Below are 26285 nucleotides of genomic sequence, written 5' to 3'. Positions count from 1 at the left end.
AAATGAAGGGGTTGGTCTATTTTTAATGAACCAGGACACTAATGCCTGGTTCTAATTTGAAGTATTTGCAGGAAGACTAAAGTTAATCATAACTAAAAATGTTATCAAGAGATCAATGACATTCTTCATGGGCAAAAGCCACCTATCCATGTAACTATAATTAATTCTATAAATCAGCGGTATTTCAGTCAGACATGTGAATGTCTCAGAATGACTCCTGCAAATTGAATGATATCTATTAAAAATGCACCAAAATGTACTTTTGCCCTCACCACCACTATCTGAGACCTAAAAGATGAGCATATCACAGCAGGAACATCATCAAGACTCCTCCTGCTTTTCAAAGCGATGTTGACAAAAGAAACTACTCAGACTAGGAAATTTTTAGCCATCAGTTCAAAGCTAAATCTAGGGATGGAAATTCGCAAAATGAAAACTGTAAGAACATGGTAGGTTGCTTGGGGAAGTTGGATCATATTCACACTGAGCTCTGACAGAAAAAGCAAAACTAAGTAAACAATCCCAAGTATCATCAGCAGCTCAGATTTAAATGGATACAAAGGTGGTTGGTTGGTAAAAGCCAACCGGTCTGAGGCTTGACGCGGAATGAGGCAGCTCAAACTGAGCAACGGCAGCGTGTAACACACATGTGTAATGAATCAGTGCAGTTGACTGACCAATGAATGAATGTATGTCTAGCAAACCCTGAGCATGAAGGTTCAATACCCAAAAGTGTATTGATTTAGTCTGGGTTCAAATTCTGTTTTAGATGCTGGCTATCTGCTGGTTACTTAACCTCTTCTCTTCATCTATAAAAAAGGGGTAAAGTACCCCCTCCCCAACACATTTGTTTCAGAACTGTGATGTAGATTAAATGCTAAGATTTTCTGAGTTTCTAGCACAGTGCCCGGCACATAGTCGGAGTCTCATAGATGGTGACTATTCTTTCACACAACTCCAAAGCCAAAACAACCCTAGCCACTACTGTAGCATAAAAATTAAATAGCGGGCTTAAATTAACATTTTCTAGAGCATCAATTACTGAAATGTCACTCATTATGCTATGCTAAGCCTGGTGGGTTTATTTAGTGACCCAAACTTGGTGTGTATTTGGGAGTTAATGAAGTGCACGGTGTTTACAAAGATAAAAGCAGGATTTGTCTCGGCTACGATCCTGGGCTGGATGGATGTAGATTTCCATGCTCAGGGATGCAGCCAGGCAGGACCCATGGTGGATCACATGGATATATCCACACAGAGTGAGTTATCTCCCAATGGGATCTGGGCATCTCCACCTCCTCGGGGGAGAAAAAAAACAGGAAGGGGGGGTGGGAAGTGTGTATAATAGATGTGTTTCACAGTGTCCCTGCTGTGATGAACAACTTGATCCACTTACAGTTCCAAACACATGATGCATAAAAGAGCTGACAGAAATTCAATTCTTGCAAAGAAAAGCATCTGCTCTCTAGTGGGAACGGCCAAATATTAAGCAGTTTTAAGGCAGGGCAGAGACCTAGAGGAGCACACTTCATTATCTGGATAGCCAGAGTAAAGAAATGCAGAGGATTACAAACGGACGAATGAAAAAGTAGCCGAAATTCCAAGCATTAATTACCCAGAGTAAAATGATTCAAGTTAAATCTTTGTTACGACAAATATTAAACCCAGCTGTGTTTATGTAGCAGTTGTGAAAAAGAAGAAAAAAAGAAACCCGTGTACAATATCTGTGAGCTCTGCCAGTTAATTGAATTCGCTGGCAGCACTTCCTCTACCATGAGCCAAACATCCTCAAAGATAAAATGTAGCTTTTAAACAGACCTGGGGAAACGGAATCAAGAAATTTCGACCAATAAAACACAACTCTTTACTGGTATAAAAGTAAAGTAAAATTCAGTAATGAAAGGAAGGAAGTCTTTTAAACATTTACTGCATTCCAAAGCTTGGGGTTGCGGTTTATTGCTGAGATCTCTTCTGATGTCCCCACAGTGCTCCTGCTCCAGCATCTTTAATGAAGTCCCATAAACTCCCATAAAATACTTGATTGTTGACAAATCATATGCACACACTCAGGGCAAGGCCCACTGGGTCAGGATGCTCCTTCCCTCGCTGCATGCAATTTACAAGTCATGGAATGGACACTGTCATGGAGAGTGGCCAACATAGAACAGAGTCCTACAGACAAGGACTTAAAAGTATGAGAGATGACTGGTGACAGGTAGATACTTAAAGACATATGTACAAACCAGGAAGCCGGAAGCCCAAACAGTCAAGCGTTTCAGATGAGAGGAAGAAAGATGATTTTTCCATCATGAACCTGGTGATAATCATATTATAGAAAATTTGGTAAAATAGGAGAAAAAGATGTTATTTCATAGCTTTACTATCTTACTACACTACTGTTGGTAATTGGGGAGATCTTTTAAAAATCTTTTACTTCTGTGTATATGGCTGTTTTTCTTCATTATCTCATAGTAGATGTGTCATTTATTCTGCTTTTTTTCACTAAATTGCATCTTTAGCATTTCCTGTGTTGCCCACAATCTTCATAACCATCATTTTTAATGACTATAGGGTACACTGCAGTGAACAGCAATAGGATATGTTCCCTTAATTACTCCTCCTAATTTTGGGTATTAAGGTTACTTCCAACTTTGGTTAACATAATATAAACAATGCTATTTAGGTAGGTGGCTTTCTCCATTTAGAAGTATTTGCCAGAAAAAAAAAATCTTAGAAGTCAAACGATAAGGTCAAAAAAAGAATACACATCTTAATGTCCCATTACATATATCACGATATAACAAAGCCTGTTATAAAAGAGCATCACTCAGGCTACAGAAAGCATGAAGTGAAAAAAAGGAAAGAGTAAGCAGACAGTAAAGGCTTCCACATCCACGTGCATACACTGAAGCCTACAAATTTCAGGCCAAAGAATATTAAAAAGGGCCCTAACCAAGCCACGGGAAATCTTGTTCCCCAGTAATAAAATGTGGTACGTCCACATCAGTGGAAGCCTGGAAGAGTTTGAGCTCCCTTTTATCAAGCTTTTTAAAAGCCTACAAACTATATACTGGCCAAGCAGCTTATACTTAAAGCTCTTTAAGGAACAAGAGATGTTATTTAAAATTTAGGAGAGAAACAGATGAAGAGTGCTTAAATGGCTGCAGAGGGAGGGGACGTTATGTTTCTGTTCTCAGCATCCACATGGGCTTGAGATAAACATGAAGTCTATAACCAGGCATGGAGATCAATAAGACACAGACTAGTCTTGCAATATTCCTCCTCCAAAATCCACAGCTGGGGAACAATATGATATTGTCAGTGAAAACGGAAAATCTGCAAGTCTCATGGAACCCAGCAAATCGGCATTAAGCTGGTCAATCTGTTTTTTTATTTTAATGGTAGAACAAGATAACAGATAAGATGATAGACGTTGAGACCAAACTATCTAGGTACCTAGGAAAGAGCCAGAACCACCCTACCTCCAAAGTTACCCCTTTCCCCATATTCATAAGTCACATGAAAATTAACAGTGCTGTTCTGAAAGCAACTCGATATTGGAGCCTTCTTTTAAAATTCATTTCCAAGTCCTCTTGTTTTTAAAAATGAATGTAAGTCATAACTGATATGTGACCGAATGCATAGAAAGTACAGTTGGAGGGCTTCTGACAAACGCATGTACTTGTGTAATCACCATCACAATCAAGAAACAGAATGCTTTCTTTCCCCCAGAATGTTCTCTGGTACCCTTGTCCGTCAGTCCCTCCTTCTCTATCCCAGCCCAAGGCAACAACTGCTCTGCTTTCATCCAGCAAAGACTAGTTTTTGCTCTTTTAGAATTCTATATAAATAAAAGCATATAGGATGTTCTCTTACATCTGGCTTCTTTTACTCAGTATAAGGTATTTCAGACTGATCTACATTGTTGGACAGATCAGTTGTTTCTTTTTGTTGCTGAGTAGTATTCCATTTTATAAGTATATCACTGTTTACATATTCACCAGTTGAAGGACACCTGGGTTGTTTCAGGTTTTGGCGATTATGAACAAAGCTGCTAAAAACATGTACATACATGTATTTGTGGGCACATAAGTTTTCATTTTCTTGGGTGGATACGCAGAAATGAAATAGTTGGGCAGACAGTAAACATATGTTTAAGATAAACATTTGTAAGAAATGCAATCATTTTATTTTGGTTATACCAGTGGGTGTATGGTGGTCCACTCGTTGTGATATTAATCTGCTCCTTCAAGGAGCACAGTTTTGTGTATTCATTGAAGATGTTAAGTGTCTCTTCAAGTTTTTTGCCCACTTTTTAACTGGGCTGTCTCCTTATTACAGAGTTTAAGACTTCTTTGTATATTCTGGATAAAAACCCATTTTCATATATAAGTATGGAGAATAGTTTCTCTCTTGCCTCTTCATTTTTCCAGTGGTATCTTTTGAAGAGGGTAAGGTTTTACTTTTATTGGTTTAATTGATCACTTTTGCTTTTATGATGGGTGCCTTTTGTGTCTAAGAAATCTTTGACTCCCCCAAGTTCATGAAGATTTTCTCCTCTGTTTTCTTCTGCTCATTTTATAGTTTTTGCTTCTATGTTTAGGTCCAGAAGCCATTTTGAGCTAAAATTTATGTGAGGTGAAAGTAGACTCATTTTGTATCTGTATGAATACCCAGTTGCTCCAGTAACATTTGCTGAAAAACCTATCATATCTCCATTAAATTACTTTGGCTTATTTGTTGGAGATCAGTTGGCCATTTATAGGTGGGTCTAATTCTGAAATATTTATTCTGTTATATTGAACTCTATATGTACACTACCTACATTTATTATAATTTTATAGTAAGTCTTAAAAGTAGGTAATGTAAGTCCTACAACTTTGTTCTTTTTCAACATTGTTTTGGCTATTCTAGATCTTTCGCATATTCATATACATTTTAGGATTAGCTTGTCAAGCTTTTTTTTTTGAAGCCATCTGGAATTTGGGTTGGGAGTATACTGAATCTATAGATCAATTCAGGGAAAATTAACATCTTTAAAATGTTGAGTCTTCCAATCCAAAACATGGAATTTCTCTCCATTTGTTTAGGTCTTTTAAATTTTTTTCTCAGAAATATTTTATAGCTTTAGTATACAAATCTCACATATTTTGTTAAATTTATTCCTAAATATTTTGTGTTTTCTATGCTATCTTAAATGGCACTTTAAATTTTTCACTTTTCAACTGCTTATTACTACTATATAGAAATATATTTAGCTCTTGTATACTGACCTTGCCCTACCTGCTTGCTAAATTAATTTATGAGACTCCTTAGGATTTTCCATATAAGTGATCATATCTGAAAAAAGATGATTTTGCTTCATGCTTTTCTTTTCCTTGTCTTAGCGAACTGGTTCAAACCACTAGTACAATGCTGAAAAGAAATGGGAAGAGCAGACATCCTTGTTTCGGTTGTCATTCGAGAGGAAAAACATTCATTCTTTCACAAGTAAGATGTGAGCTGTAGATTTTTCTAAGATGCTCTTGATCCCAATAAGGATACCTAGTCTGCAGAGAGTTCTTAACATGATAGGGGTTGAATTTTTCCTAAAATATTTGGTCCCGCAAGATATTAGCCTTTTTATAGACTGGATTCAGTTTGTTAAAATTTTGTTAAAGATTTTTACATCTATATTTATGAGGCATATTGGCCAGTAGTTTTCTTTTCTTGTAGATTCTTCATGTGGTTTTCATGTCAGGGTAATGCTAACCTACTAAAATAAGGTGGGAGGCGTTCATTTCCCCTTTATTTTCTCAAAAAAGTTAGTGTAACATTGTTATTTGTTCTTCCTTAAATGCCTGATAGAATTAACAAAACTATCTGGAACTGGAATTTTCTCTGTGGGAAAGTTTTAATTACAAATTCAAATTTATTTAATAGAAATAGTGCTGTTTTTTCTTTTTTCTATTTCTTATCGAGTAACTTTCTGTAATTTGTGTATTGCAAAGAATTTGTTCATCCTATTTAGCAAAATTATAGGCACAGAGTTCTTTATAATACTCCCTCATTTCCTTTTTAAAAAATATTTTTATGGCAATATTTTTACACTCCAGAAAAGTTGCAAAGATACTACAGAGAGTACGCACACACTCTACACTCAGTTTGTTTCCCCTAATAGATCTTATATCACCACAGCCCATTTGTTAAAACTAACGCCAACACTGTCACATTATTAACTAAACTCTAAACCTCATTGTGATTTCACCAAGTTTTCCATTAATGTCCTTTTTCTATCCCAGTATCCGATCCAGAATTCCACTTTGCATTTCGTTTGTTATTTCTCTTCAGTCTTCTCTGGTCTGTGACAGTTCCTCAGTCTTTCTTATGTTTTTTATGACCTTGACAGTTTTATTTTAGGGAAAGAAAGAGAGAGGATGTGAATGGGGGAGAGGGAAAGAGAGTGAAACTTAAGCAGGCTCCACATTCAAACTCAAGACCCTGGGATCATGACCTGAGCTGAAATCAAGAGTCAGATGCTCAACCAACTGAGCCGCCCAAGTTGCCCCTGACCTTGACAGTTTTGAAAAGTACCAGTCAGGTATGTTATAAAATGTCCCTCAGTTTTAGTTTAATTGAAGTTTTGGTCATTATTTGACTGGGCTTTTGGAAAGAATGCCAGAGAGGTCTTATATCCTTCTCATCATATCAAGGTTACATGATCTTCACACAACATCACTGGTGATGTTAAACTTTATCACTTCAAGTAGTGTTTGACATCTGTCCACTCAAGTTACACTTTCTCCCTTTCCCTGTCTCTTGGAAGTGAGTCAGTAAGTCCAGCCCACACTCAAGTGTATGTGTGCTGCAGGGCGTGGGGAGGATTAAGCTCCTTCTCCTAGAGAGGAGAATATCGATAGATATTTAGAATTCTTCTATGAGAAAGTGTTGTCTCTCATCTCCCACCCACTCTCTTTTGGTTGGTATTTGCATAGTGTACCTTTTCCATCCTTTTTCATCTGTCTGACTCTTTGAGATGAAATTCTTGTGGACAGCATACAACTGGGTCCTCAGTATTATTACTCTCCTTTAATTAGAGTATTTAGACAATGTACATTTAATGCAATAATCAATATAGTTGGGTCAATTTACCATCTTGCTAACTTTTCTATTTGTTCCATCTCTGTTTGGTTCTTTTATCCTTCCCCTCTCCACTAAATGGTTTGGATCTTTAATATTGGCCTATTGGCTATATATCTCTTTTCCCCCTTAAGTGGCTCCTCTAAGATTTATAGTATACATCCTTAATTGAATAGTCTACCTTCAAATAATGTTATACCATTTTACATAGAATTTAAGAGTCTGAAAACAGTATACTTCCTTTCTCCATCTACACACTGTCCTCTGTGCTACAGTTGCCATACATTTCACTTCTACCCATGTAGAAGTGAACACACAATATGTTAGTATTCTTTAAATACTCAGTTACCTTTTATAGAAATTAAAAATGAAGAAAGAAGTCTAGGGATGCCTGGGTGGCTCAGTCGGTTAAGCGTCCAACTTTGGCTCAGGTCATAATCCTGTGGTCCATGAGTTCAAGCCCTGTGTCAGGTTCTGTGCTGACAGCTCAGAGCCGGGAGCCTGCTTCAGATTCTGTGTCTCCTTCTCTCTCTGCCCCTCCCTTGCTTGAGCTCTGTCTGCCTCCCAAAAATAAACATTAAAGAATTTTTTTTAAATAAAAAGAAATGAAGAAAGAAGTCTCTTCTATTTACCCACATATTAACTATTTCTGGCACTCTTCCCTCCTTTATTGTTGAAGTTTCTCTATGGATCCACTTTTCTTTTATCTGAAGAACTTTTAACATTTCTTGTAGTATCTGCTGACAATGATTTTCCCTCACTTTTTTTTGTCTGAAAAGGTCTTAAATTTTGTCTTCAATTTTGCAGGATATATTCATCCTATTTAAGGATATAGATTTCTAGGTTGATAAAAATTTCCCTTCATTACTTTAAAAATGTCATTCCACTATCTTCTGGCTTACGTAGTTTTTTATAAGAAGTCTTCAGTCATTACGTCTTCCTTTGACATAATGCGCCTTTTTTCTGCAGCTAATGTTATGCCTTTCTTTTTATCACTGGTTCTAAGTGATTATCATTCTTGGCTTTGGTTTTGTTTCGATCTACTAGGCCTGAGGTTTGCTGAGCTTCTTGGAACTCTGAGTTTACAATGTTCATCAAAAGTAAAGAAAAATGCTATAATTTCTTTAAATATTTTTTCTGTCTTTCCCCATCTTCCTCTCCTTCTAGGATGATAAGTACTTAGTCCTCAAGCATGGGTCCTTGAGGGTCTGTTAATCTTTTCCAGTCTTTTCCCTTTCTCTCCTTCACAGTGGGTAGTTTTTATTCCTATGGTTTTAAGTTCATTGAACTTTTTAATGTTTTTTTTTTAAATTTATTTCTAGGAGAGAGAGAGACAGCGTGAGCAGGGAAGGGTCAGAGAGAGAGGGAGTCAGACTCTGAAACAGGCTTCAGGCTCTGAGCTGGCAGTCAGCACAGAGCCCGACGTGGGGCTCGAACCCACGAACCGCGAGATCATGACCTAAGCAAAAGTCGGACGCTTAACCGACTAAGCCACCCAGGCGCCCCAAGTTCATTGAACTTTTATGCTGTGGTGTCTAATATCCTCTTCATCCTATCAATGAAATTTTCATTCCAGGTATTCTATTTTTCACCTCTACAAGTTCTTTTTCATTCTTTTAAAATTTTCTACTTCTCTTCTCAAATAGTTCAAGTCTTCCTTTAAATTCACTAGCATATTGATTTATAATCCTTACATCTCAAGATCTTTGCTAATTCCACCATTTCTGCCATTTCTGAGTGTGTTTCTTTTACTGGTTTTCCTCTTTGTTATGGGTTACATTTTTTCTGATCTCAACATTTCTCGTACATTTAAAACAGGATGTCAGATACTGTGAATGTTACATTGTTGGGTGTGGATTTTGTTATTACTTTTGTAACGTAATCTCTCTACCCAACACGGAGCCTGAACTCACAACCCTGAGGCAAAGAGTGGCACGCTCCAGTGACCAAGTCAGCCAGTGTCCCTCCTGTCTTCTTTTAAAGAGACTTGTCGTTTATTTTGACAGGAAGTTAAATTCCTTGCATATCAGGTTGATCCTTTCAAGACTTTTTCTTTTTCAAGACATCGTTTTAAAACTTTTATTGAGGGTTAAATATGTAACATACACATGACATTGGTGTTCAGCTTGATGAATGAATTCCTGCCCATGTAACTGGTACTCAGATTAAAAAAACAAAACAAAACAAAACAAAACAAAACAAAAAATGCCCAGCACATTGTCAGCATCTCTGAAGCCCTCTCTCATTGCTTCTCAAGACTTGCTTTTAACCTTGGTTAGGACAAGGCTAAAATAATCTTGACTCTAGAGCGAATTTAGAGTACTACCAAGGCATGGTCTCTGGCGGTCTCTAACGACTGTCCTGAGAGATCAACAAGATCTTACTCTGGCTGGTCAGAGTCTGCGTGAGCTCCACCCTACACACGGGCAGGTCAGTCTTCAGCACATTGGTCAAGAGGATGTGAGTTAGATTTCTGGAGCACTTTTTTTGATGAGTGGCTTCTTCCAGTCTGGTACTCTGACCCACAGATTTAAACCACTTCTCTCTTAAACTCAGCTTTCTGATCCCTCGACTCTGAAGACAGTTGTGTTTTGCTGCGGACCCCCTTCCTGGCACCATGGTCCAGAAACGCCTCAAGGCCAAAAGCCAGGGGAATGGCGGGCCTCACCTCACTTGCTTCCTTTTTCTCAGGAATCAAAGTCCTAGACTGCCTGTTGTCTAATATGTGAAAACCATTGTTTTTAAATTTGTCCAGGGTTATAGTTGTTAATGGTGGGAGAATAAAGCCAGTTCCAATTATTCCATCATGGCTATAAGCAGAACAAAGGCCTTCCTTTAATAAAATTTCCAGCATGGGTGCCATGTTTTGCAAGATTTCATCTACCAAAATAACCCAATCCATATGTCCCTTCTGCCCTTCTATCTATTCAGTGGCTGTGGCATCTCTGGGAAACAAAGATGAATAAAACCTGATTCCTATCCTTAATAAAGTCACAATTAAATGGAAGGGGCGCCTGGGTTAGCTAAGCATACAACTTCAGCTCAGATCATGATCTCAAGGTTCATGGGTTTGAGCCCTTCATAGGGCTCTGTGCTGACAGCTCGGAGCCTGGAGTCTGCTTCAGATCCTGTATCTCCCTCTCTCTCTTCCCCTCCCTCACTAATGTTCTGTTTCTCTCTCTAAAATAAACAAACATAAAATTTTAAAAGGGAAAGCCAGAAGTGTACACTAAATTATACAGTTGGGTGGGAAATATACAAGCAACACAAACACAAGTGTTTGTGTGGGCTGTGAACACAAAGAGAAAGATACAGTCAAATCACTTGGAGAGGTCATGGAAGGTTTTTTATTTTTATTATTTATTTATTATTATTATTATTTTTATTTTTAAAGTGGGCTCCACATCCAATGTGGGGCTTGAACTCACACTCTTAAACTCCTGAGATTAAGAGTTGTATGCAATACCAACTGAGCCAGCCAAGTGCCCCAGGGAAGGTTTTTATAGTTTTACATTTAGAGTAACTCTTGAAGATTGAGGAGGAGATTGACAGGTGGGGTAGGCCATTTGGGGAAAAAAAATCAACTCTATATGCAAAGTTTGAAGTTATAAAATAACATGCAAGGTTTGGAGAACTAGTAACAGTTCCAATTATGTATAATACAGGGTTTGGAGCTGGGAAGGGAGAGCGCTAAAGCTATAGAAGAAAACCAGGACCATCAGAACATGAAGGACCCTGAATGCCATGCTCATCGTAAATATACATAGACCATCATCCATAATCATTATCACTAACTACCATCTATCACACTCGTAGGATGTATGTCTTACTATATTATATACGTTACCTTCAATTCCCACAACAACCTATGAAGAAATGAAGGCTCAGAGAGCTAAAGTAATTTTGACAGAGATCACACAGTTAGTAAGTGGAGAAGCCAGGATTGAAACACGTCTGATTTCAAAGCCAACGAGAGGAATTTGCCTCTAAGCTATAGGCACTGGGAGGTAATGGGAGGATATTTTGTTTTTCAAAGGTTTTTTGTTGTTGTTGTTTTTGCTTTTTAATTATGTTCATTAGTGGAGTAGTTTTAAGAGGGAAATACAGTTAAATTTAATTTTGGAAAGGTCGCTCTGGTGCAAGAGGAGGACAGGCTGGAGTCAGAAGAGCAAGTTCAGGGGCTGCTGGTTAATGGTGCAGGGAGAGAAAAAAGAGCCTGGATTAGGCGGTGGAGGGAGAAATGGAGGCGAGGACGTCTCTTGTGGCCCCTTTTAGGCTATATCATGATATATGTGTAATTTATGTATCAGTTTCCCCTACTTTCCTCTTTGAAGGAAAGGACTAGATCTATTTCATCTTTGCTGCTTGATGCCAGAACTGGGCCAGAGCAGTGCAGCTGGGACCAGTCTACCCCACTGTTTCCTAGCTCCCAGCCTGGCATTCTGGGCTGCCCTAGGCCCCTGGCCATTCCTAGCACCTGATACCTCAGGCTCACTTAGAATATCCACTCAGGAACTGCCAGGTCCATACATATGGCACCCATGGATTAAGGGAAAGGCTTTTCCCTAGAAAGGATCCAGGGTGGAGACCACACACTCTTAGGACCAACATTTCAAACTACGGTCCAGAGGCCCTGGGATCCCGAGCCCATACACTGTCTTGACATGAATAGCTAACCTCACAGTGTCTGGTCCTTTCCTTGTTCCTGCTTCTGCCATCTGTCTGCCTCAGAAGGGGTGGGGGGCAGTGTACAAGGAAAGGAGGCAGTGCGGGCTTTGGTGCTGTCCAATCTCAGCTCTGCCCCAGCCAGTCGTATGACTTACAGCAGGCTCTGAGGCTCATTTCCCCCACGTAAAGGAGAGAACACCTACTCCACTGGGCTATACTGCCAAATGCATGCGATCCCTGAATGCGGATGGCCCCAGAGAGGACGTGGGGCTTGGCAGCTCTCAGGAGAGCCAGAGTTGGGTTCACTTCCTGGCTCTTCCTCTTTCTATCTCTGTGAGTGAAGCAAGAATAAGGAAAATGCCTTCCTCAGAGCACTGTGAAGAGGAAATGAGGGGTCAATAGGAGCTCTTAGCATAGTGCTTACCACATAGGAAGTCAATGAATGGTAGCCATTGTTTAATTAGACTACAAATGGAACATCTTTAAATTTTGTTTTTTTTATTTTTATTTGAGAGAGAGAGCAAGTGCATGCACAAGCAGGGGAGTGGAGCAGAGTTGGGGTGGGAGGCGGGGAAGATAGAATCTTAAGCAGGCTCCACGCCCAGTGCAGAGCCCAATATGGGGCTCCATCCTGTGACCCTGGGATCATGATCTGAGCCAAAATCAAAAGTCAGACGCTCAACTGACTGAGCCACTTAGGCACCAAAGAACATCTTTATGTAGCACAAATGACTTCCCTATATCTTATGTGGAGTTAAGGGTGGAGGAATTTGAAACCATGCTGCAAGTCATTCATCAACAAATAGCAGAATCTCTTCCAGAAAGCTAACCCGGAAGCGCCACAGGGATTCCTGGCAGGAATGCAGCTCCACCTGCCATGACACACACCCAGCAGCACAAACCCAATCCCACATCAGCACATATGGCCAGGAACATCTACTCCCTTCAGTCTGGAAGTCAGAATCATTTTATAGATCCTCCAGCAGACAGAGCCATGTAGGTCACACCAGAAATATCAATATCACACTGCATTTCCCAGTGAGCCCCAACCCTCCTCATTCCTGTGGACAATGGGGGAGACTGGGTCTACTTCGACCAGCTGCCCATGAGGCAGTCTGAGTAGCAATGTTGAGACAGGTATGTGGTCAGGTGTTAGTGTTGCAAATGTGGCAGCCAGTTGCTTTTGCTAAAGAGAGCCTACTATCTGTCTAGACGTAAGGTACTGAAGATTTATGGGACAAAGTGCCTCATTCAGGACACTGGCAGCAGATATCCTGCTACCTGGGAAAATGGCTGCTTGATGATGGTCCAGGAAAGAAATGTATATCTGAATTGTCCCGTATCGCTCACACAGGAAGCCCTCTGAGGTTGCTCAGGGGAAGCTGTCCTGTCCTCTGGATGTGGCAATGTGCTAGAGAGGGACCCCCAGGCTCCCACAGAAAGAGGAGCTGATGAGACGCTGAGATCACTACGTAGCCCTCCAGATGCACGTTATGAGAGCAAAGCAAGACTGAAAAAAATGAACCACCCTCCAACTTCCCTTCACTGAGATGAAGGTGGCAGACACAGCAGAGAGACAGACAAACTGCAGTTCTTAGGCCACAGGAAAACCACGACTGTTTCCCCTCCTTTCCCTTCTCGAAAGTCATGTTCATGTCCACTGCCCGAATTCATAGGAGTCAGACCTCAAGAGCTCATTACCCACCACATCATTTGGGAGGCTCTGGAGATCATCAAAGGGAGTTTCCAGCGTGTTGGTGTCCACGTTGAGGATCACGACATCATCCAGGGCCATGTTTCTGACTTTCTGCAAATAAAAAAATTCCGAAAGAAAAAATAATTGAAGCACCATGAGGACAGAGATTTCCACTGGCCCTCTCCGGGGAAGCAGAATAAGGAAAACAGTGACATCTGACAAAGGCTCATTTTGTGGCAGGCCCAATGCTAGGTGGTTCACATTTCTTAGGCCTTTTAACTATCACAAAACTCTGGGGGCTTTATGGTACTCCCTAAGTCCCAGCAGTGGACAGGGTTTCATGGGGATGAAGATGACTAAGTTAACATGTTCAGGTCACACAGCTAAGAAGAGAGATCTTTACACCCCAACTTTTTTCTTATATTTTCTTCTTCTTCTTCTTCTTCTTCTTTTTTTTAACACTAGGAGCTGTACCCTAAAGCTCTGGCTCCAGGAACTCTGATGTACAGCCAAGCCCTAATGACACCCTTCAATCCATCCCCTCTCACCTACCAAAAGCCACTTGCCCATCTGTCTTTTGGATCTTATCATTCTCGGGATGGAATATAGTCTATGGACTAGTGTTAACATGTCAACATTTCCCTTAAACATGGAGGAGGAAGGTCACGCTTTCAGTTTGGTCCCATTTTCCACAGAAACCTAGCAAGTCAGTCAAGGCCATCACTCTATTGGCGCAGTAACGGAAAGGGTAAGGGAGATATGCTTATTAGGTGTGCGTGTTTGCATGGGGAGGAAGGGATAGCTAAGATATGGAGAAAGGAAAAGCCCACCATCTGGGAGCAGCTCTCCATAGTCTGTAGAAGTACGAGATGGCATGTAGCCTGGGTTTTTAATTTTTAATTGCACTATTCACCCACAACTAGAATCTCCCTCCAGTTTTCTCCCACCTACCCACCGCTTCCAATCTTATTCAACCCTCTTGTCTTATCACAGATCAAAGCCCATTCCTTTAGAGTCTAGAACTTCACAGCTGTTGTCTTTATCTCACTTGGCCCCAGTTAATTAGGAAGACCTTATCATTCGTGGTCCAAACTGGAACACTTGTGGGTATGAAACAGGGCATATCATGCCAGGGCAAAAGACATCCAAAGTCACCTTACATATACGAGGGATCCATTTATTAGCTACTCTCTGAGGCACTGCATATAACTGTGCAGGTGTGTACTGCCCAGGGACGTCCCACCAGCCAGCTGGGGCTGAAATTGGCTAAGCTGTGCATCTGCGTCAGGGGTGGTGATGGTGGGAGGGAGGAGATAGATGCCTTTTCCTAATTCACCCAAGAGAACCGCACAGTCAAGTGATGGGGCTGGACCACCCCAATGGCTGCAAAACCAACATTCTCTCAAACCCCAGTCTCTAGAATGTTTTGAGATCTGTCCCAGCAGGAGGGTGGAGCTGAGCTGGTCAGAAGCTGCCTAGGGTTGAAAAATGGTCCCCAGTGGCAGAATCCTGGAACCCTCCCACTTAACACACCAAAGAGCCTCAAACTCCTTTTGCTATTGAGTTTTCGGTGCCAGCAGGGGCTAGCCCACAAGCCTTTCAATCCATTCATCAACATTTCCTTAAGGGCTCACCATGGGCTAAGAACAGCAGAGGAGACACAAGATTGCCGACTAACAAGTTTATTCTCCCCTCCAAACATTAATTACAGAGTAAAACTTTTACAGAGTAAAAACCTATCAACAAACAGCCTTGATAATAATACAAATCACTAGGGTCTCATAAAGCACAATCCTCATTTTTCAGATGAGAACATTAAGACTCACGGTGAACTGTCCAGAGCTCCGTTGCCACCTCATTTTTCAGTCCAAAAGAGTGAAGAGCTAGCAGTGCTAGCAGGAAATCACAGACAGCCTCAACAACCATCTTTGTCACTCACATCACCCATCAGAGCTCACACAGGTTCTTTCATTTTCAACAATGGAGCTGGAGACAAAGTATCACCATTCCCACTGCAGGAATGAGAAACTGAGGCTCTGAGAGGTAAAGTGGCTTGCCCTGGATTATGCAGCTATGGTTTGGCTACTTCATCTGTAAAACTGGTCAGATGACTGTGACCACCCTCCTTAAACCCCTTCCCCCTGGGCTGCCATGAGGGATGAGAGGCAATATGTGCTAGGCACACAGGATTTGTAAATAGTGGCTAGTATTATTACTTTCATAATTCACACATCAGCTACAGCAAAGCTGAAAGCCGTGGTGCCAATAGCCTAAGGGCAAAAACCCTCTGGCCCCGTCTTGGTAGCTAATGGACTCTCACCTCAAAAGCTGAGACACCAGAAACGGAATTGGAGACAGGACCGCAAAGAACTCCATGACTCAGCGGGGGACTCCAGGCCTGGAGGACTGCGCTGAGGGCCACTGCACCCCAGAATCACCTATTCTGTCTCATCTGACCTTCTAAATAGTCCCAAACAGGAGGGGACAGGGGGCTTGGCCACTGGAGAGAAGCCCCAGGGGCTGAAAGGCCCAGCAAGAGGGATGTTGATTCTAGACCAGAATCGGGCGTTGTTTCTGTGTTCCCAGCGGGGCCCCAGCAGCATGGACCGGCCCTTGTGGGCTCTCCACAGCCTGGCCTGCAACAGGCTTTTGATTTCTTCCCACTCCTGGCTGGAGGGCTTGCCGGTTAAGCTGCGTGGAGTGTTTACTTTTTCAACAATGGCAGCAGGCTGAAGAAGAGGAAAAAACCTGGACCCTTTTTCTGACTTAGCAGGCCAGGGTCCCCTTAGTAACCAAAATGCCCAAGCACCAGGCTCCGGGCAGGAGCTGGGTCGGCACAGTTTCCTCTTATAGGACAATGCTGCCCTCCTGGCAGCAAGGCCTCTTCCAAAGAGGCTGGCGTAGACTCAAGGGCCTTCCTGAAGCTCAGTGTTCCCAAGGAAAGAATTGGAGGCCAGCTCAGCCGGATGGTGCCATATCCCTGAAAGGCTCTAGGAAATAAGAGCAATGAAGAAAGGCCAACTCCCCACCTCCCCCACCCCCCCAAAAAACCAACCCCACAAAAACTTTCACATTGGGGTGGTGGGGGGGTGGTGGGAAGAGCTGATGGAGGAGGAAGCTAGACCATTACTGGGTGCCAGCTCATTTAATCCCAACTGTGCCATGAGGCAGATACTACCATCTCCGTGGTAGGGATGAGAAAATAAGGCTTGGAGATGTCAAATAAACTGCCCCAAATTACACAGCTAGTGAGTGGCAGAACCAACTTTTGAACCCACTCTGACTCGAAAGGCTCACTATTTCTGAAGACATCTCAAATCCAACCGCTCTGACCTCAGAATAAGAACCTGAAGGGCACGAAGCTATAGGAATACTCTCAGGTCGAGCTTTCTCTTACATAAAAAAACACCTGCCTTTAGTATCATAAAAATTACATGCACCTGTTCAAAAAAAAGAGGGGGGAGTAGACAAAAAATTTCCAAGAAGGAAAGTATAGTTACCCTCATCCCTCCATTTGGAGATCATGTTTTGATGTTTCCTTCCATATCCTTTCACCTCGATCCTTACTTAAAAAATATCATTAAAATAATTCTTAATATTTCTTCCTGGTTCTCTTTTATTACAAGATACGAATGCTCCGCTTCATTTAAAACTTCGTGAAGATCACTACTAATTGCTACAAAACGTTCCACACCGTGGAAACTAACTCGACCAAGCCCCTCCTGCTGGCTGTGATCGCCAGTTTTTAAGAAATTTTTATATATAATATTGTCATCAAATTTGTAGGCATAACGCCTTGGGCTTTAGGACAGGTTCCTAGAAGTGGAATTTACTTTCCACTTCTTAAAAAGTGTCCCTCTCAAATTCGACTTTGAGGGAGATATCTTTACTTCCAATTACTTTAAAGTCATTTTATCCACAGCTTGTGTTTCCTACTCTAAGTGAAGAAAAATCAGCAAAGACACGAGCAGATGTCAAAATAGTCCTCCAAAAACCCTACCCAATTAAAACACTTACGAGTACCGCGGCACACCGAGACAGCTCTCCGGTAGCTTGTCCCACCAACACGTTCCCTCTCTTTTTAGTTACAACATATGCCAAAGCTCCTGCCAGCTGCAAACCCTCCCCCCACCAGACTCTATAGGCTTTTTCTCAGAATGAAAAAATACTGACATGCACACCGACTTTCCAAATGGCATTTCTTGCACAGAGAAACACACAAAAATGGCATCTTCCCATAAATATTGTTAATCAAAAATGTCTTTCTCTTTATGCTTTGTCACAGACAGACTCAGCCTGACCCCGACCTTTCAGGACAGGGGACAGGAACATCATGGGATGGGAAGTGGTCAGGGCAGTAGAGAGGTTATGGGTCTAATACACAGGTTTCACCTAAGGACCGCTCCTTACCTCCAGGGCTGCCTTAAGGCAATTCACTCAACCTCAAAAATCCTCCAGGTTTTCATCTGCGAAATGGGGATCGAGATAGTGCTCTCTCAGAGAATTGCTGGGAGGACTGCAAAAGCGAATGTATGTAAGAGGAGTCGGCAGGATTCCACGGACACCCGAAAAGGCATTCAACAGTGTCTCTCCTGCCTGTCCGTTCTCTTTCCTTTGATGGTTCCCAAGAACTCAGCAGAGCCTGGCCAGCCTCACCTCAGAGGGCCTCGGCTAGTAGGGAGTTTGTGTTTCCCTGTGCTCCCCGGAGGTCATTTCTGAGACCAGAATAATATGCCAACCTAGAGTTATTTATAGAAGTATTCAATTCCTCCCCTAGTCCGTGGGCTTCTTAGGGTGATAAGACACAGAACTATACTAACAGCTCCTACTCCAGCACTTGGCCCACAGCAGGCAATTCCTGAATGAATGAATGAATGAATGAATGAATGAACGAACGAACGAACGAACGAACGGGAGGCACTAGAGCTGAATGGTGAACACAGGATCTGGAAGCCCATCTGTGAGTTCTGACACAGCTTTAACACTCACCAGCTGTGCAAATGTGGGCATTTCACTCTCCCTCTCTGTGCCCCAGTGTCGTCCTCTATACACTGCGGATGACAACAGCGCCTCCCTCACAAGTCTGTGATAAGGATTACATGGGTTAACATTTTTAATGTAGTACAGTGGTGCCAGGCACATGAGAAGCTCAAGATCAATGAGCTTTATTTTGTTAAATAAAAATGAACAATCATTTGGAGCCCCTGGCTGGCCCAGCTGGAAGAGCATGTGACTCTTGATCTCAGGGTTGTGAGTTCAATCCCCATGGTGGGTACTGAGTTTACTTAAAACTAAAATCTTAAAAAAAACAAAAACAAACAATCTTTTGAGGGTGGTGGGAATATTCTATATCTTTATTGGGGTAGTGGTTATTTTGTGAATGTACGGGACTGTCAAAATTCATTAAATTATATGCTTTAAATAGATGGTTTGTACATAAATTATAACCTAAAGAAGTTGATAAATACATTAGTACTATGTCCAGACACAGAATAAAATCACAAAAGACAGGCAAAAATTAATAAGGTACAAATGGTGAATGAAGGCCACATGACAAGGTCATTTGTCCCTGCTACATTCTGATTTGCAGCTAAGTTTGGCTCCCTGTTCCTTCCTTTCTTTTGTCTAGCCCTGGAATTTTTTTTTTTTTTAACTTTGCTTTTCCACTCATGCCCTCTTAGGATAAACATAAAAATTCAATGACCCTAGAGATTCTAGTATACTTCTCTACATAAAAGTGGAATCTATTGGAAAAACACTCTACCTTTGGTGTTTTCCCTGTAACCAAGACTTTATTGAGCCTTACTTTCTAAAACTGGTGGTCTGAAAACAATGGCTTTCCTCCCCTAATATATAAAGTAGTAACACTAGTTCAAACCACACCAATACTCCCCAAGGATGGGGATGACCCTGCCTGTCCAAAGAGGGGATTGGGCAACTAGTGACAAAAGTTAGGACTCAGAACGAGCCTGTAGGATGAAAGGCAAGGCTCTGCACTGAAGTGTAATCCAGGGGATTCAGAGGGTCAGGAGCGTGTGATGCTCCCCTGGCTGAGGAAGCCAGGAGCTGGAGGAAAGCTGGTCTGAGGCAGTGAGGAGCAGGGGCCCAGCTCCACGCCAGCCTCTTCAGCTGAGCGCTGGGCTGCCTACCAGGGATGGAGGTCAGTGAGGCAGCAGGCATGGAGTAAAGGCGCCCGCATGCAGTGCATTTTTATTCTTGTCCTTCCAGTAGGACCATCGTCAGGGCAGAGCCGGAGTCTAGTTGTTTCTGCCTCTCCAGTGCCCAGCACGGTGCCTGACGCAGAGCAAATACTCATTAACCGGAGAACAAACTGAATACTGTGGCTGGATCCACTCTGCTGGGAGGCACGCCTGGAAGCAGATGTCAATGTAAGCCCAAATGGTCACCGTAAGCCCACAGTAAGCAAAACGGAATTTGCTCAAGGAAGTGAGATGGGAATAAGAATAATGATGGCAATGATAATAATTATGTGAAATTATCATGATTAATTAGTGTAGAATTAATTCACAGGTGACACAGGAAGTAAGACAGGAGTTAACATGGTGGTTAAAACTGTGGGCTCTGGAATGAGATGGCCAGATTCAAGCCCTGCCTCTGTGACTGTGTAACCTCCAACAAGCTCTTTACTTCTGAGCCTCAGTGTTCTTATCTCTAAGATAGTGACAATACAATCTACCGCACAGCTAAGTTGTGAGGGTTAAGTGATACAACGTGTGTAAAGAATTTAACACAGTACCTGATTGCAGTAAGTGAGCAATAAATGGGGGGGGGGTGCCTACGGAAAGTGAGTTTCCATCCTTACAATTTCAAAGTTATGCCAATAAAATGGATTAGACGTCCAAGATTGTAAGAATTTAATTTTTTGGATCATGTTTATATATTTATTTTTTGAGACAGAGCAAGAGAGAGCAAGCTGGGGAGGAGCAGAGAGAGAGGGAGAGAGAAATCTCAGTCAGGCTCTGTGCTGTCAGCGCAGAGCCCCCTGCGGGGCTCGAACTCACAGACTGTGAGATCATGACCTGAGCCGATATCGAGAGTCAGACGCTTAACTGGCTTGGGGCCATCCAGGTACCCCAAGACTGTAAGAATTTAAGTGGATTTTCAGACCAAAGGTAGAAGCCAGTAAGATTTCACTCTTATGATTTTGTGCTATTAACATGTAAACCACCCCCAATCCAGTGCTCTTTTCCTAGCTAGATGTTAGGCATGTGAGCAGACTCTGGAGCCAGGGTCTACCCGAGTCTGAACCTCCAGCTCTTCTAGTTACATGTGTGCTACCTTGTGCAAACGCCTTAGTCTCCCCGTGCCTCAGTTCACTCATCTGTTCAACGTAATTCAAAGAGTACGCCAAGGATAATGGTTACCTTTGGGTCAGAGGGAGAATGACCACAGGAGGACACAAGAGGGGCTTCTGGGGGACTGGTAACATTTTGTTCCTTGATCTGGTGGTGGTCACACGGGTTCATCTGTCTTGTAAACACACACCTTGCTGGGCACTTCGGATGAATGTACTTTGCCCTATAAATCTCATATTTCAACAGTATGTGGACAGAAAGTAAATAATGTGGACTTCAGTGGATTGTTATGGTGATTAAATGAGTTAAAATACGTGTAAGTCCTTAGGATAATGTTTGGTATATAATAAACACTGGATATTAACTATTATAATTATGAAAACCAATGTAACAATAATTATTTTGATAAAAAGGACTCACTCTAGAATGTATTTGACAGTCAGAAAATCTATCCGTAGGGGCGCCTACAGCAGGTTGAGCATCTGAGCCTGGATTTCAGCTCAGGTCATGATCTCCTGGTTCGTGGGATCAGGCCCTGGATGGGGCTCTGCACTGACAGCGCAGAGCCTGCTGGGGATTCTCGCTCTCCCTCTCTCTCTACCTCTCCCCTTACTCACCCTTTTCTCTCTCAAAAGAAATAAACATTTCTTAAAAACTTAAAAAAAGAAAGAAAAGAAAATCTCTCTGCAAAAGTCGACACCTCCAGGGTACATGTTACTTCTTCAACCTGTCCCGTTGCTTCTCCAGTGAAGATCAAAGCAGCAACGTTATCTGCGTCCCTTCTGGGGAAAGAGCTCTGTGGTCCTGTGACAGCCTGGTGGGGGGCAGGGGGAGCAGGGCCCAGGGCAAGGAGCAGGAATCATAAGGACTGGGCTTTGGGTTTTATCTTCTTTAATTACTACTCACAGGACCTGGAGCAGGTTATTTCAATCTAGTTGAACCTCATGTTTTTTGTTTATAAAATGGGGCTATCACCACATACTGCATAGAGCTGTGAGAACATTAAGTAAGAAGAAAAAAAAAACAACCAAATATTTATCTGGCACCAACGTGACCGTGTTCCCATCTGACCTGGGCACTGGCCTGGACCACAGGTGGGCCCCCTCCCTGCTGCAGTGACCTCTGAGATCTGCAAGCCTCGTCTCCTCTCCCAAGGCTAGGCAGCACCTCTGAGACCAGCAAGTAGATGGCCGAGCAAAGGGGACAGGTCCACCAAGTAAAGGGGACAGGTCCAGACCAACTTCCTGCAAGGACACCTTGTTTCAAGAGGACACAGCACCTTCCTGAATCAGAGCACAAAATGCTTTATTTTGGCTCAAAGAAAGCCTAGTCTTTGTCCCTCTGTGAGAGGGGCAAACTGATATGGTTCCCGACGTTATGTCTTCCTTACATAGACAGCTGTTTTAATTTTGAAAGGTAGAGAATATGGCTCTTACATCTTAATAGTGTGTTAATCCAAATTTTATACTCAACGATCGATGCTGGGTTCATGCAGTCCCCTCTTAGGCCAACTATGCTCCCGATGGGCCGAGCCACAGCTAGGTGGACAGAGGGGCTGCACGGGCCCGGAACTGGGGCAGACACTCTGCATCTATCACCTTACAGGCTCTTCTAACAACAACGTGTGGTCCTCCCACGGCCCAAACCTTTCTGAGTACCATATAACATAATGCTCCTGACACTCCAGTGGAGAGAAGGAAATTGAAGATCAGAGAGGAAAAATAGCTGGTCCAAAGTCCTCGGGCTTAGAAGCAGGGGTGCTACACACCGCACCCAACTGAACACCGACACCCAATTACTCAGTGCATCTTATTAATTGTTCTGACACACCATTTTGATCAACAAACATACTGAGCAACTGTAACCTAGTGGAAGTTTGTTAAGAATAGCAGAAGAATCAAGCCCTTCAGTAGCTCAATGGTTGGCCCAGACTCCATTAAAATTCCCAGGGGAGAGGGTTTTTCTACAGAATATCATACCCATTTGATGGATGAAGAAACTGAGCCTAAAGAGAGTAAAGAGTTTGCCCATATTCTTACAACTGGTGTTTGCCAGAGAAAGGATCTGAATCTGGGTTCCACGTGCCAATGTTCTTTCTACTATACGGCACATATAAAATGTGCTCAGATGCATGCGCATATATATGAGCACATTACAAAGAACAGCATGGGAGCTGGTGGCCTCCTAGGAAGAAAGGAAAAAGAAATAAGAGGGAAAGTGGAAAGGACAAGAAGAGGAAAGGCAAACCTTCAGGTATTTTAAACTCTTTATTCCCTCCTGAAATCTCGAATGTACACAGAGGGAAGAGTGACATTTTCCTTCCCTTCCTCAGGCTCCAAAGGTCACCGAGCTGCCAAGCAGTTGATAAACGTAGTGGTTTTTCTTTGGAGCCAGGAGTCACTGATTTGCTCCTTCCTGCTCCGCAAAATTAAAAATCTAAGCCCGACAGTTCAGAGGACCCCTGAAAACACCGCTGGAATTTCCCAGTGTGCTTTAAACAGAAACAGAAGCTTGACAGGGGAGGGAAGTGGTGTAAGCCCCTCATAGGTCAGGCCAAATCCACTCCGCACAAGGTAATAAGCACTGACTCTCATTAACAAGTCCAAGGATTTTCAACCCGGGTCAGCATAGAGCTTTTTCTCCAATTGGCTATTTTTCCTTTCTTGACCATTCATCTCCTGGGCGTTCATTCACTCATCCACCCATTCATTCACTCATTCAGTCAGTCATGTGTCAGTCGGTCATTCATGCCAACTCTATGCCAGGTTCAAGGACAGAGAGATAATAAAGCATGATCTCTGAACTGAAGAGGCCCTCGGCCTACTTACAAGAGGGCCTAGATAGGTAGTGGTGGGGTAGACTATGACCAAATGGCCTAAGAAAAGGCACAGCCGAGGCACCTGGGTGGGTCAGTTGGTTAAGCGTCTGACTTCAGCTCAGGTCATGATCTCATGGTGCATGAGTCAGAGCCCCATGTCAGGCTCTGTGTTAGCAGTTGGAGCCTGGAGCCTGCTTCAGATTCTGTCTCCCTCTCCCTCTCTCAAAAATAAACATTAAAAATTTTTTTAAAAAGAAAAGGCACAGCAATGTAGAATGGAAGAGAGCATCTCTATTCACATGGAACTTGCTCGATTTCCTCTGTTGGATGGTCCAGGGTCCAAGGTCAAAAAGTCGCAAGGTTGGTGCTCTGGCTCTTTCACTCACTAGCCAGGTAGCTGCAGGCAAGGCACTTTACCTCCTTGGGCATCAGTTTTCTTCTGTGTGAGATGGGAGTCACTGTCCTTAGCTTCAGGACTATTGAGAAGATTAAAGGTTAAGTAGGACATGTGTTTCACAGAGGGCCAGCGATCAGTGCCAGCAGCCTCTGTGAGAGTCCAGTTCTGCCAGCTCTTTGGGCGGCTCGCTGGACAAGTCTACCATTGGGCTGGTGGTGTTCTGCCTCCAGCTAAAGCACCCTCCCCGTGCTGGACGCTCCATTTCCTCATGTACAAAAAGACAAGGAAGGGTTGTTGCAAAGCACAAATGAGAGATGAAGTGGTTGAGCGCTTGATGAGATGTGAAGACGGCCCAAAGATCCCTATGATTATCTCCATCCCACAAGGCCCTGCTCTTCCACAAAGCCTTCCTGATTAGTCGGGTCCCACGGCATGTTGCCTTCTCAAAGGCCTACATACCAAGCACAGTGGACAATACATGGGTGGACCCTCCAAAAACAAAAACAAAAACTTGTTTAGTGATGTTTCCAACAGTGTTTCATGCTGTCCCTATCACTTTTCCATTATTTTCATTAAATTATTTTATTTGTTTTAGAGAGCGAGAAGTTGAGTGGAGAAGGGCAGAAGGAGGCAAAGAGGAAGAGGGAGAAGGGGAAGTTGGGGAGGAAGAATCTTAAGCAAGCTCCACGCTCAGCATGGAGCCTGACACGGGGCTCAACTCCAGGATCCTGGGATCAAGGTCTGAGCCAAAATCAAGAGTCAGATGCTCAACGAACTGAGCCACCCAGGTGCCTCTTCTTTTTAGATTGTATTTATTTTTTACTTTTAAATTTTGTTTATTTTAGAAAGAGCGAGCAAGTGGGGAGTGGGGCAGAGGGAGAGAGAGCACGTTGCCTTTAAAATAACTGTTTTAACCGTACTATATTCAGATACTGTATTAATGCTTAGTACTGCCAACTATGAAGTATAATATAAACACTGTTATTTTAAGATACCTTATTTCATCTGATCCTCAGAGCAGCCCCATGGGACAGGAGTGATTATTCCCATTTTACAGCAGAGAACACTGAAGCTCTTGCACCAAGGCTCCAGTGTATAACAGAGCTAGGACTTGAGCTTGGGGCTGTCTGACCCCAAAGCCTGGTGGTCTCCTTCTCCTGTCTGTGCAGCCCTTCCACTTCCTTGGCTTAGCAAAGACTGAGGATAGCGACTAGATCACATATTTATTTTGTAACCTCTTACAGAGGCCAGCCACCTAAGAGCAAAAGCTGACCCTAAAAGCTGGACCAGTATCATGTTCTTTTGTGTACACTAAACTGCTTCACACAATGAATTAACTAGGTTTGAATTCTGGTCCTGTGATTCTTAGCAATGTGACCTTGGACGGGTTACTTAACCTCTCTTTGCCCAAATTTCATCATCTGTAAAAGAAGGCCACCAATATTGGAACACAGGCTTGCTGTGAAATTAAATAAAGTGTGCAATGTGGCTGGCAGGATTTCAAAAACAGTATTTGTCCAATTTGAAACCATGAAACTTGAATTTAAGAGTTTCACTGGGGGCTTAAGGGGATCTTGATTCCCTAGTCCCAAAAACAGTTTGGGGTCACCCTCCCATAAAAGGGGGCCTCATTCCTCCCGCACAACTGCCACTTGCCATCATTCATTCATCACTAGGCACGGGAAACCCGGACTCCCATCTCCACCTGCCTTTTATTTGAAATGTCATTTTTTAAAGAGTGGAGAGGTTGGAAACCCAATTTAACAAGCACGCTGAAACATTGTTTATTACCCCCATAAACATGGCTTAGTGAGAATTACGGACTTAATCAGAGTGAACTTATCTCCCGGTGAAAAGGAACACTTTAAATTTCAGAAATGGCACCTTCACTGTGAAAATCTCTTAACTTTTCAAACAAACTACAGGGGGTCTTAAACATATGGGCAGTAAAGGGGCAGCCATTACTGTGATTTGTCTTGCCCAAGAGCCAAGGAGCCCTAAAGGTCCATAACAACTTTAAGATCTAGGAAAAGTGGTTGGAAAATCATATTCAGGAGACATGTCTCTAAAAACCCCCAAACGGTCTGCCGAGTGGGAAGTAATATCCGCAGAGTGGCTTGGGGCAGCCCAAGAGGATGGACCCTGGAGTCATCAGCACAGGGGCTATTTAATAAACAGCAGCGCAGAGAAAGCACACTCTCCTCCTATGTGTAAGATTAAGCATTTAGCAATACGTAATACTTCGGTGACCTGCTTTTCAGAAAAGAGGTG

The 26285-nt window shown here is 42.6% G+C and overlaps 1 protein-coding gene across 10 annotated transcripts in view; it reads right to left on the bottom strand.

The window, feature by feature from the left end:
* The window catches only part of DENND1A (DENN domain containing 1A), a 500247-nt gene that overhangs the window by 160003 nt on the left and 313959 nt on the right, over positions 1 to 26285 (bottom strand). For all 10 annotated transcript variants that reach the window (XM_039239000.1, XM_039238996.1, XM_039239002.1 and 7 more), the window contains one exon: positions 13493 to 13594. In XM_039239000.1, the coding sequence (XP_039094931.1) occupies positions 13493 to 13594 (102 nt within the window). The remainder of the gene's footprint in view (positions 1 to 13492; positions 13595 to 26285) is intronic.

This window comes from Hyaena hyaena, unplaced genomic scaffold (genome assembly GCF_003009895.1).
Source record: "Hyaena hyaena isolate Hyena2069 unplaced genomic scaffold, ASM300989v1 scaffold_151, whole genome shotgun sequence".
In the NCBI taxonomy this organism is placed as follows: Eukaryota; Metazoa; Chordata; class Mammalia; order Carnivora; family Hyaenidae; genus Hyaena; species Hyaena hyaena.
Note: the sequence above shows the minus strand (reverse complement) of the source record. Positions and strands in the feature narration are given on the sequence as shown.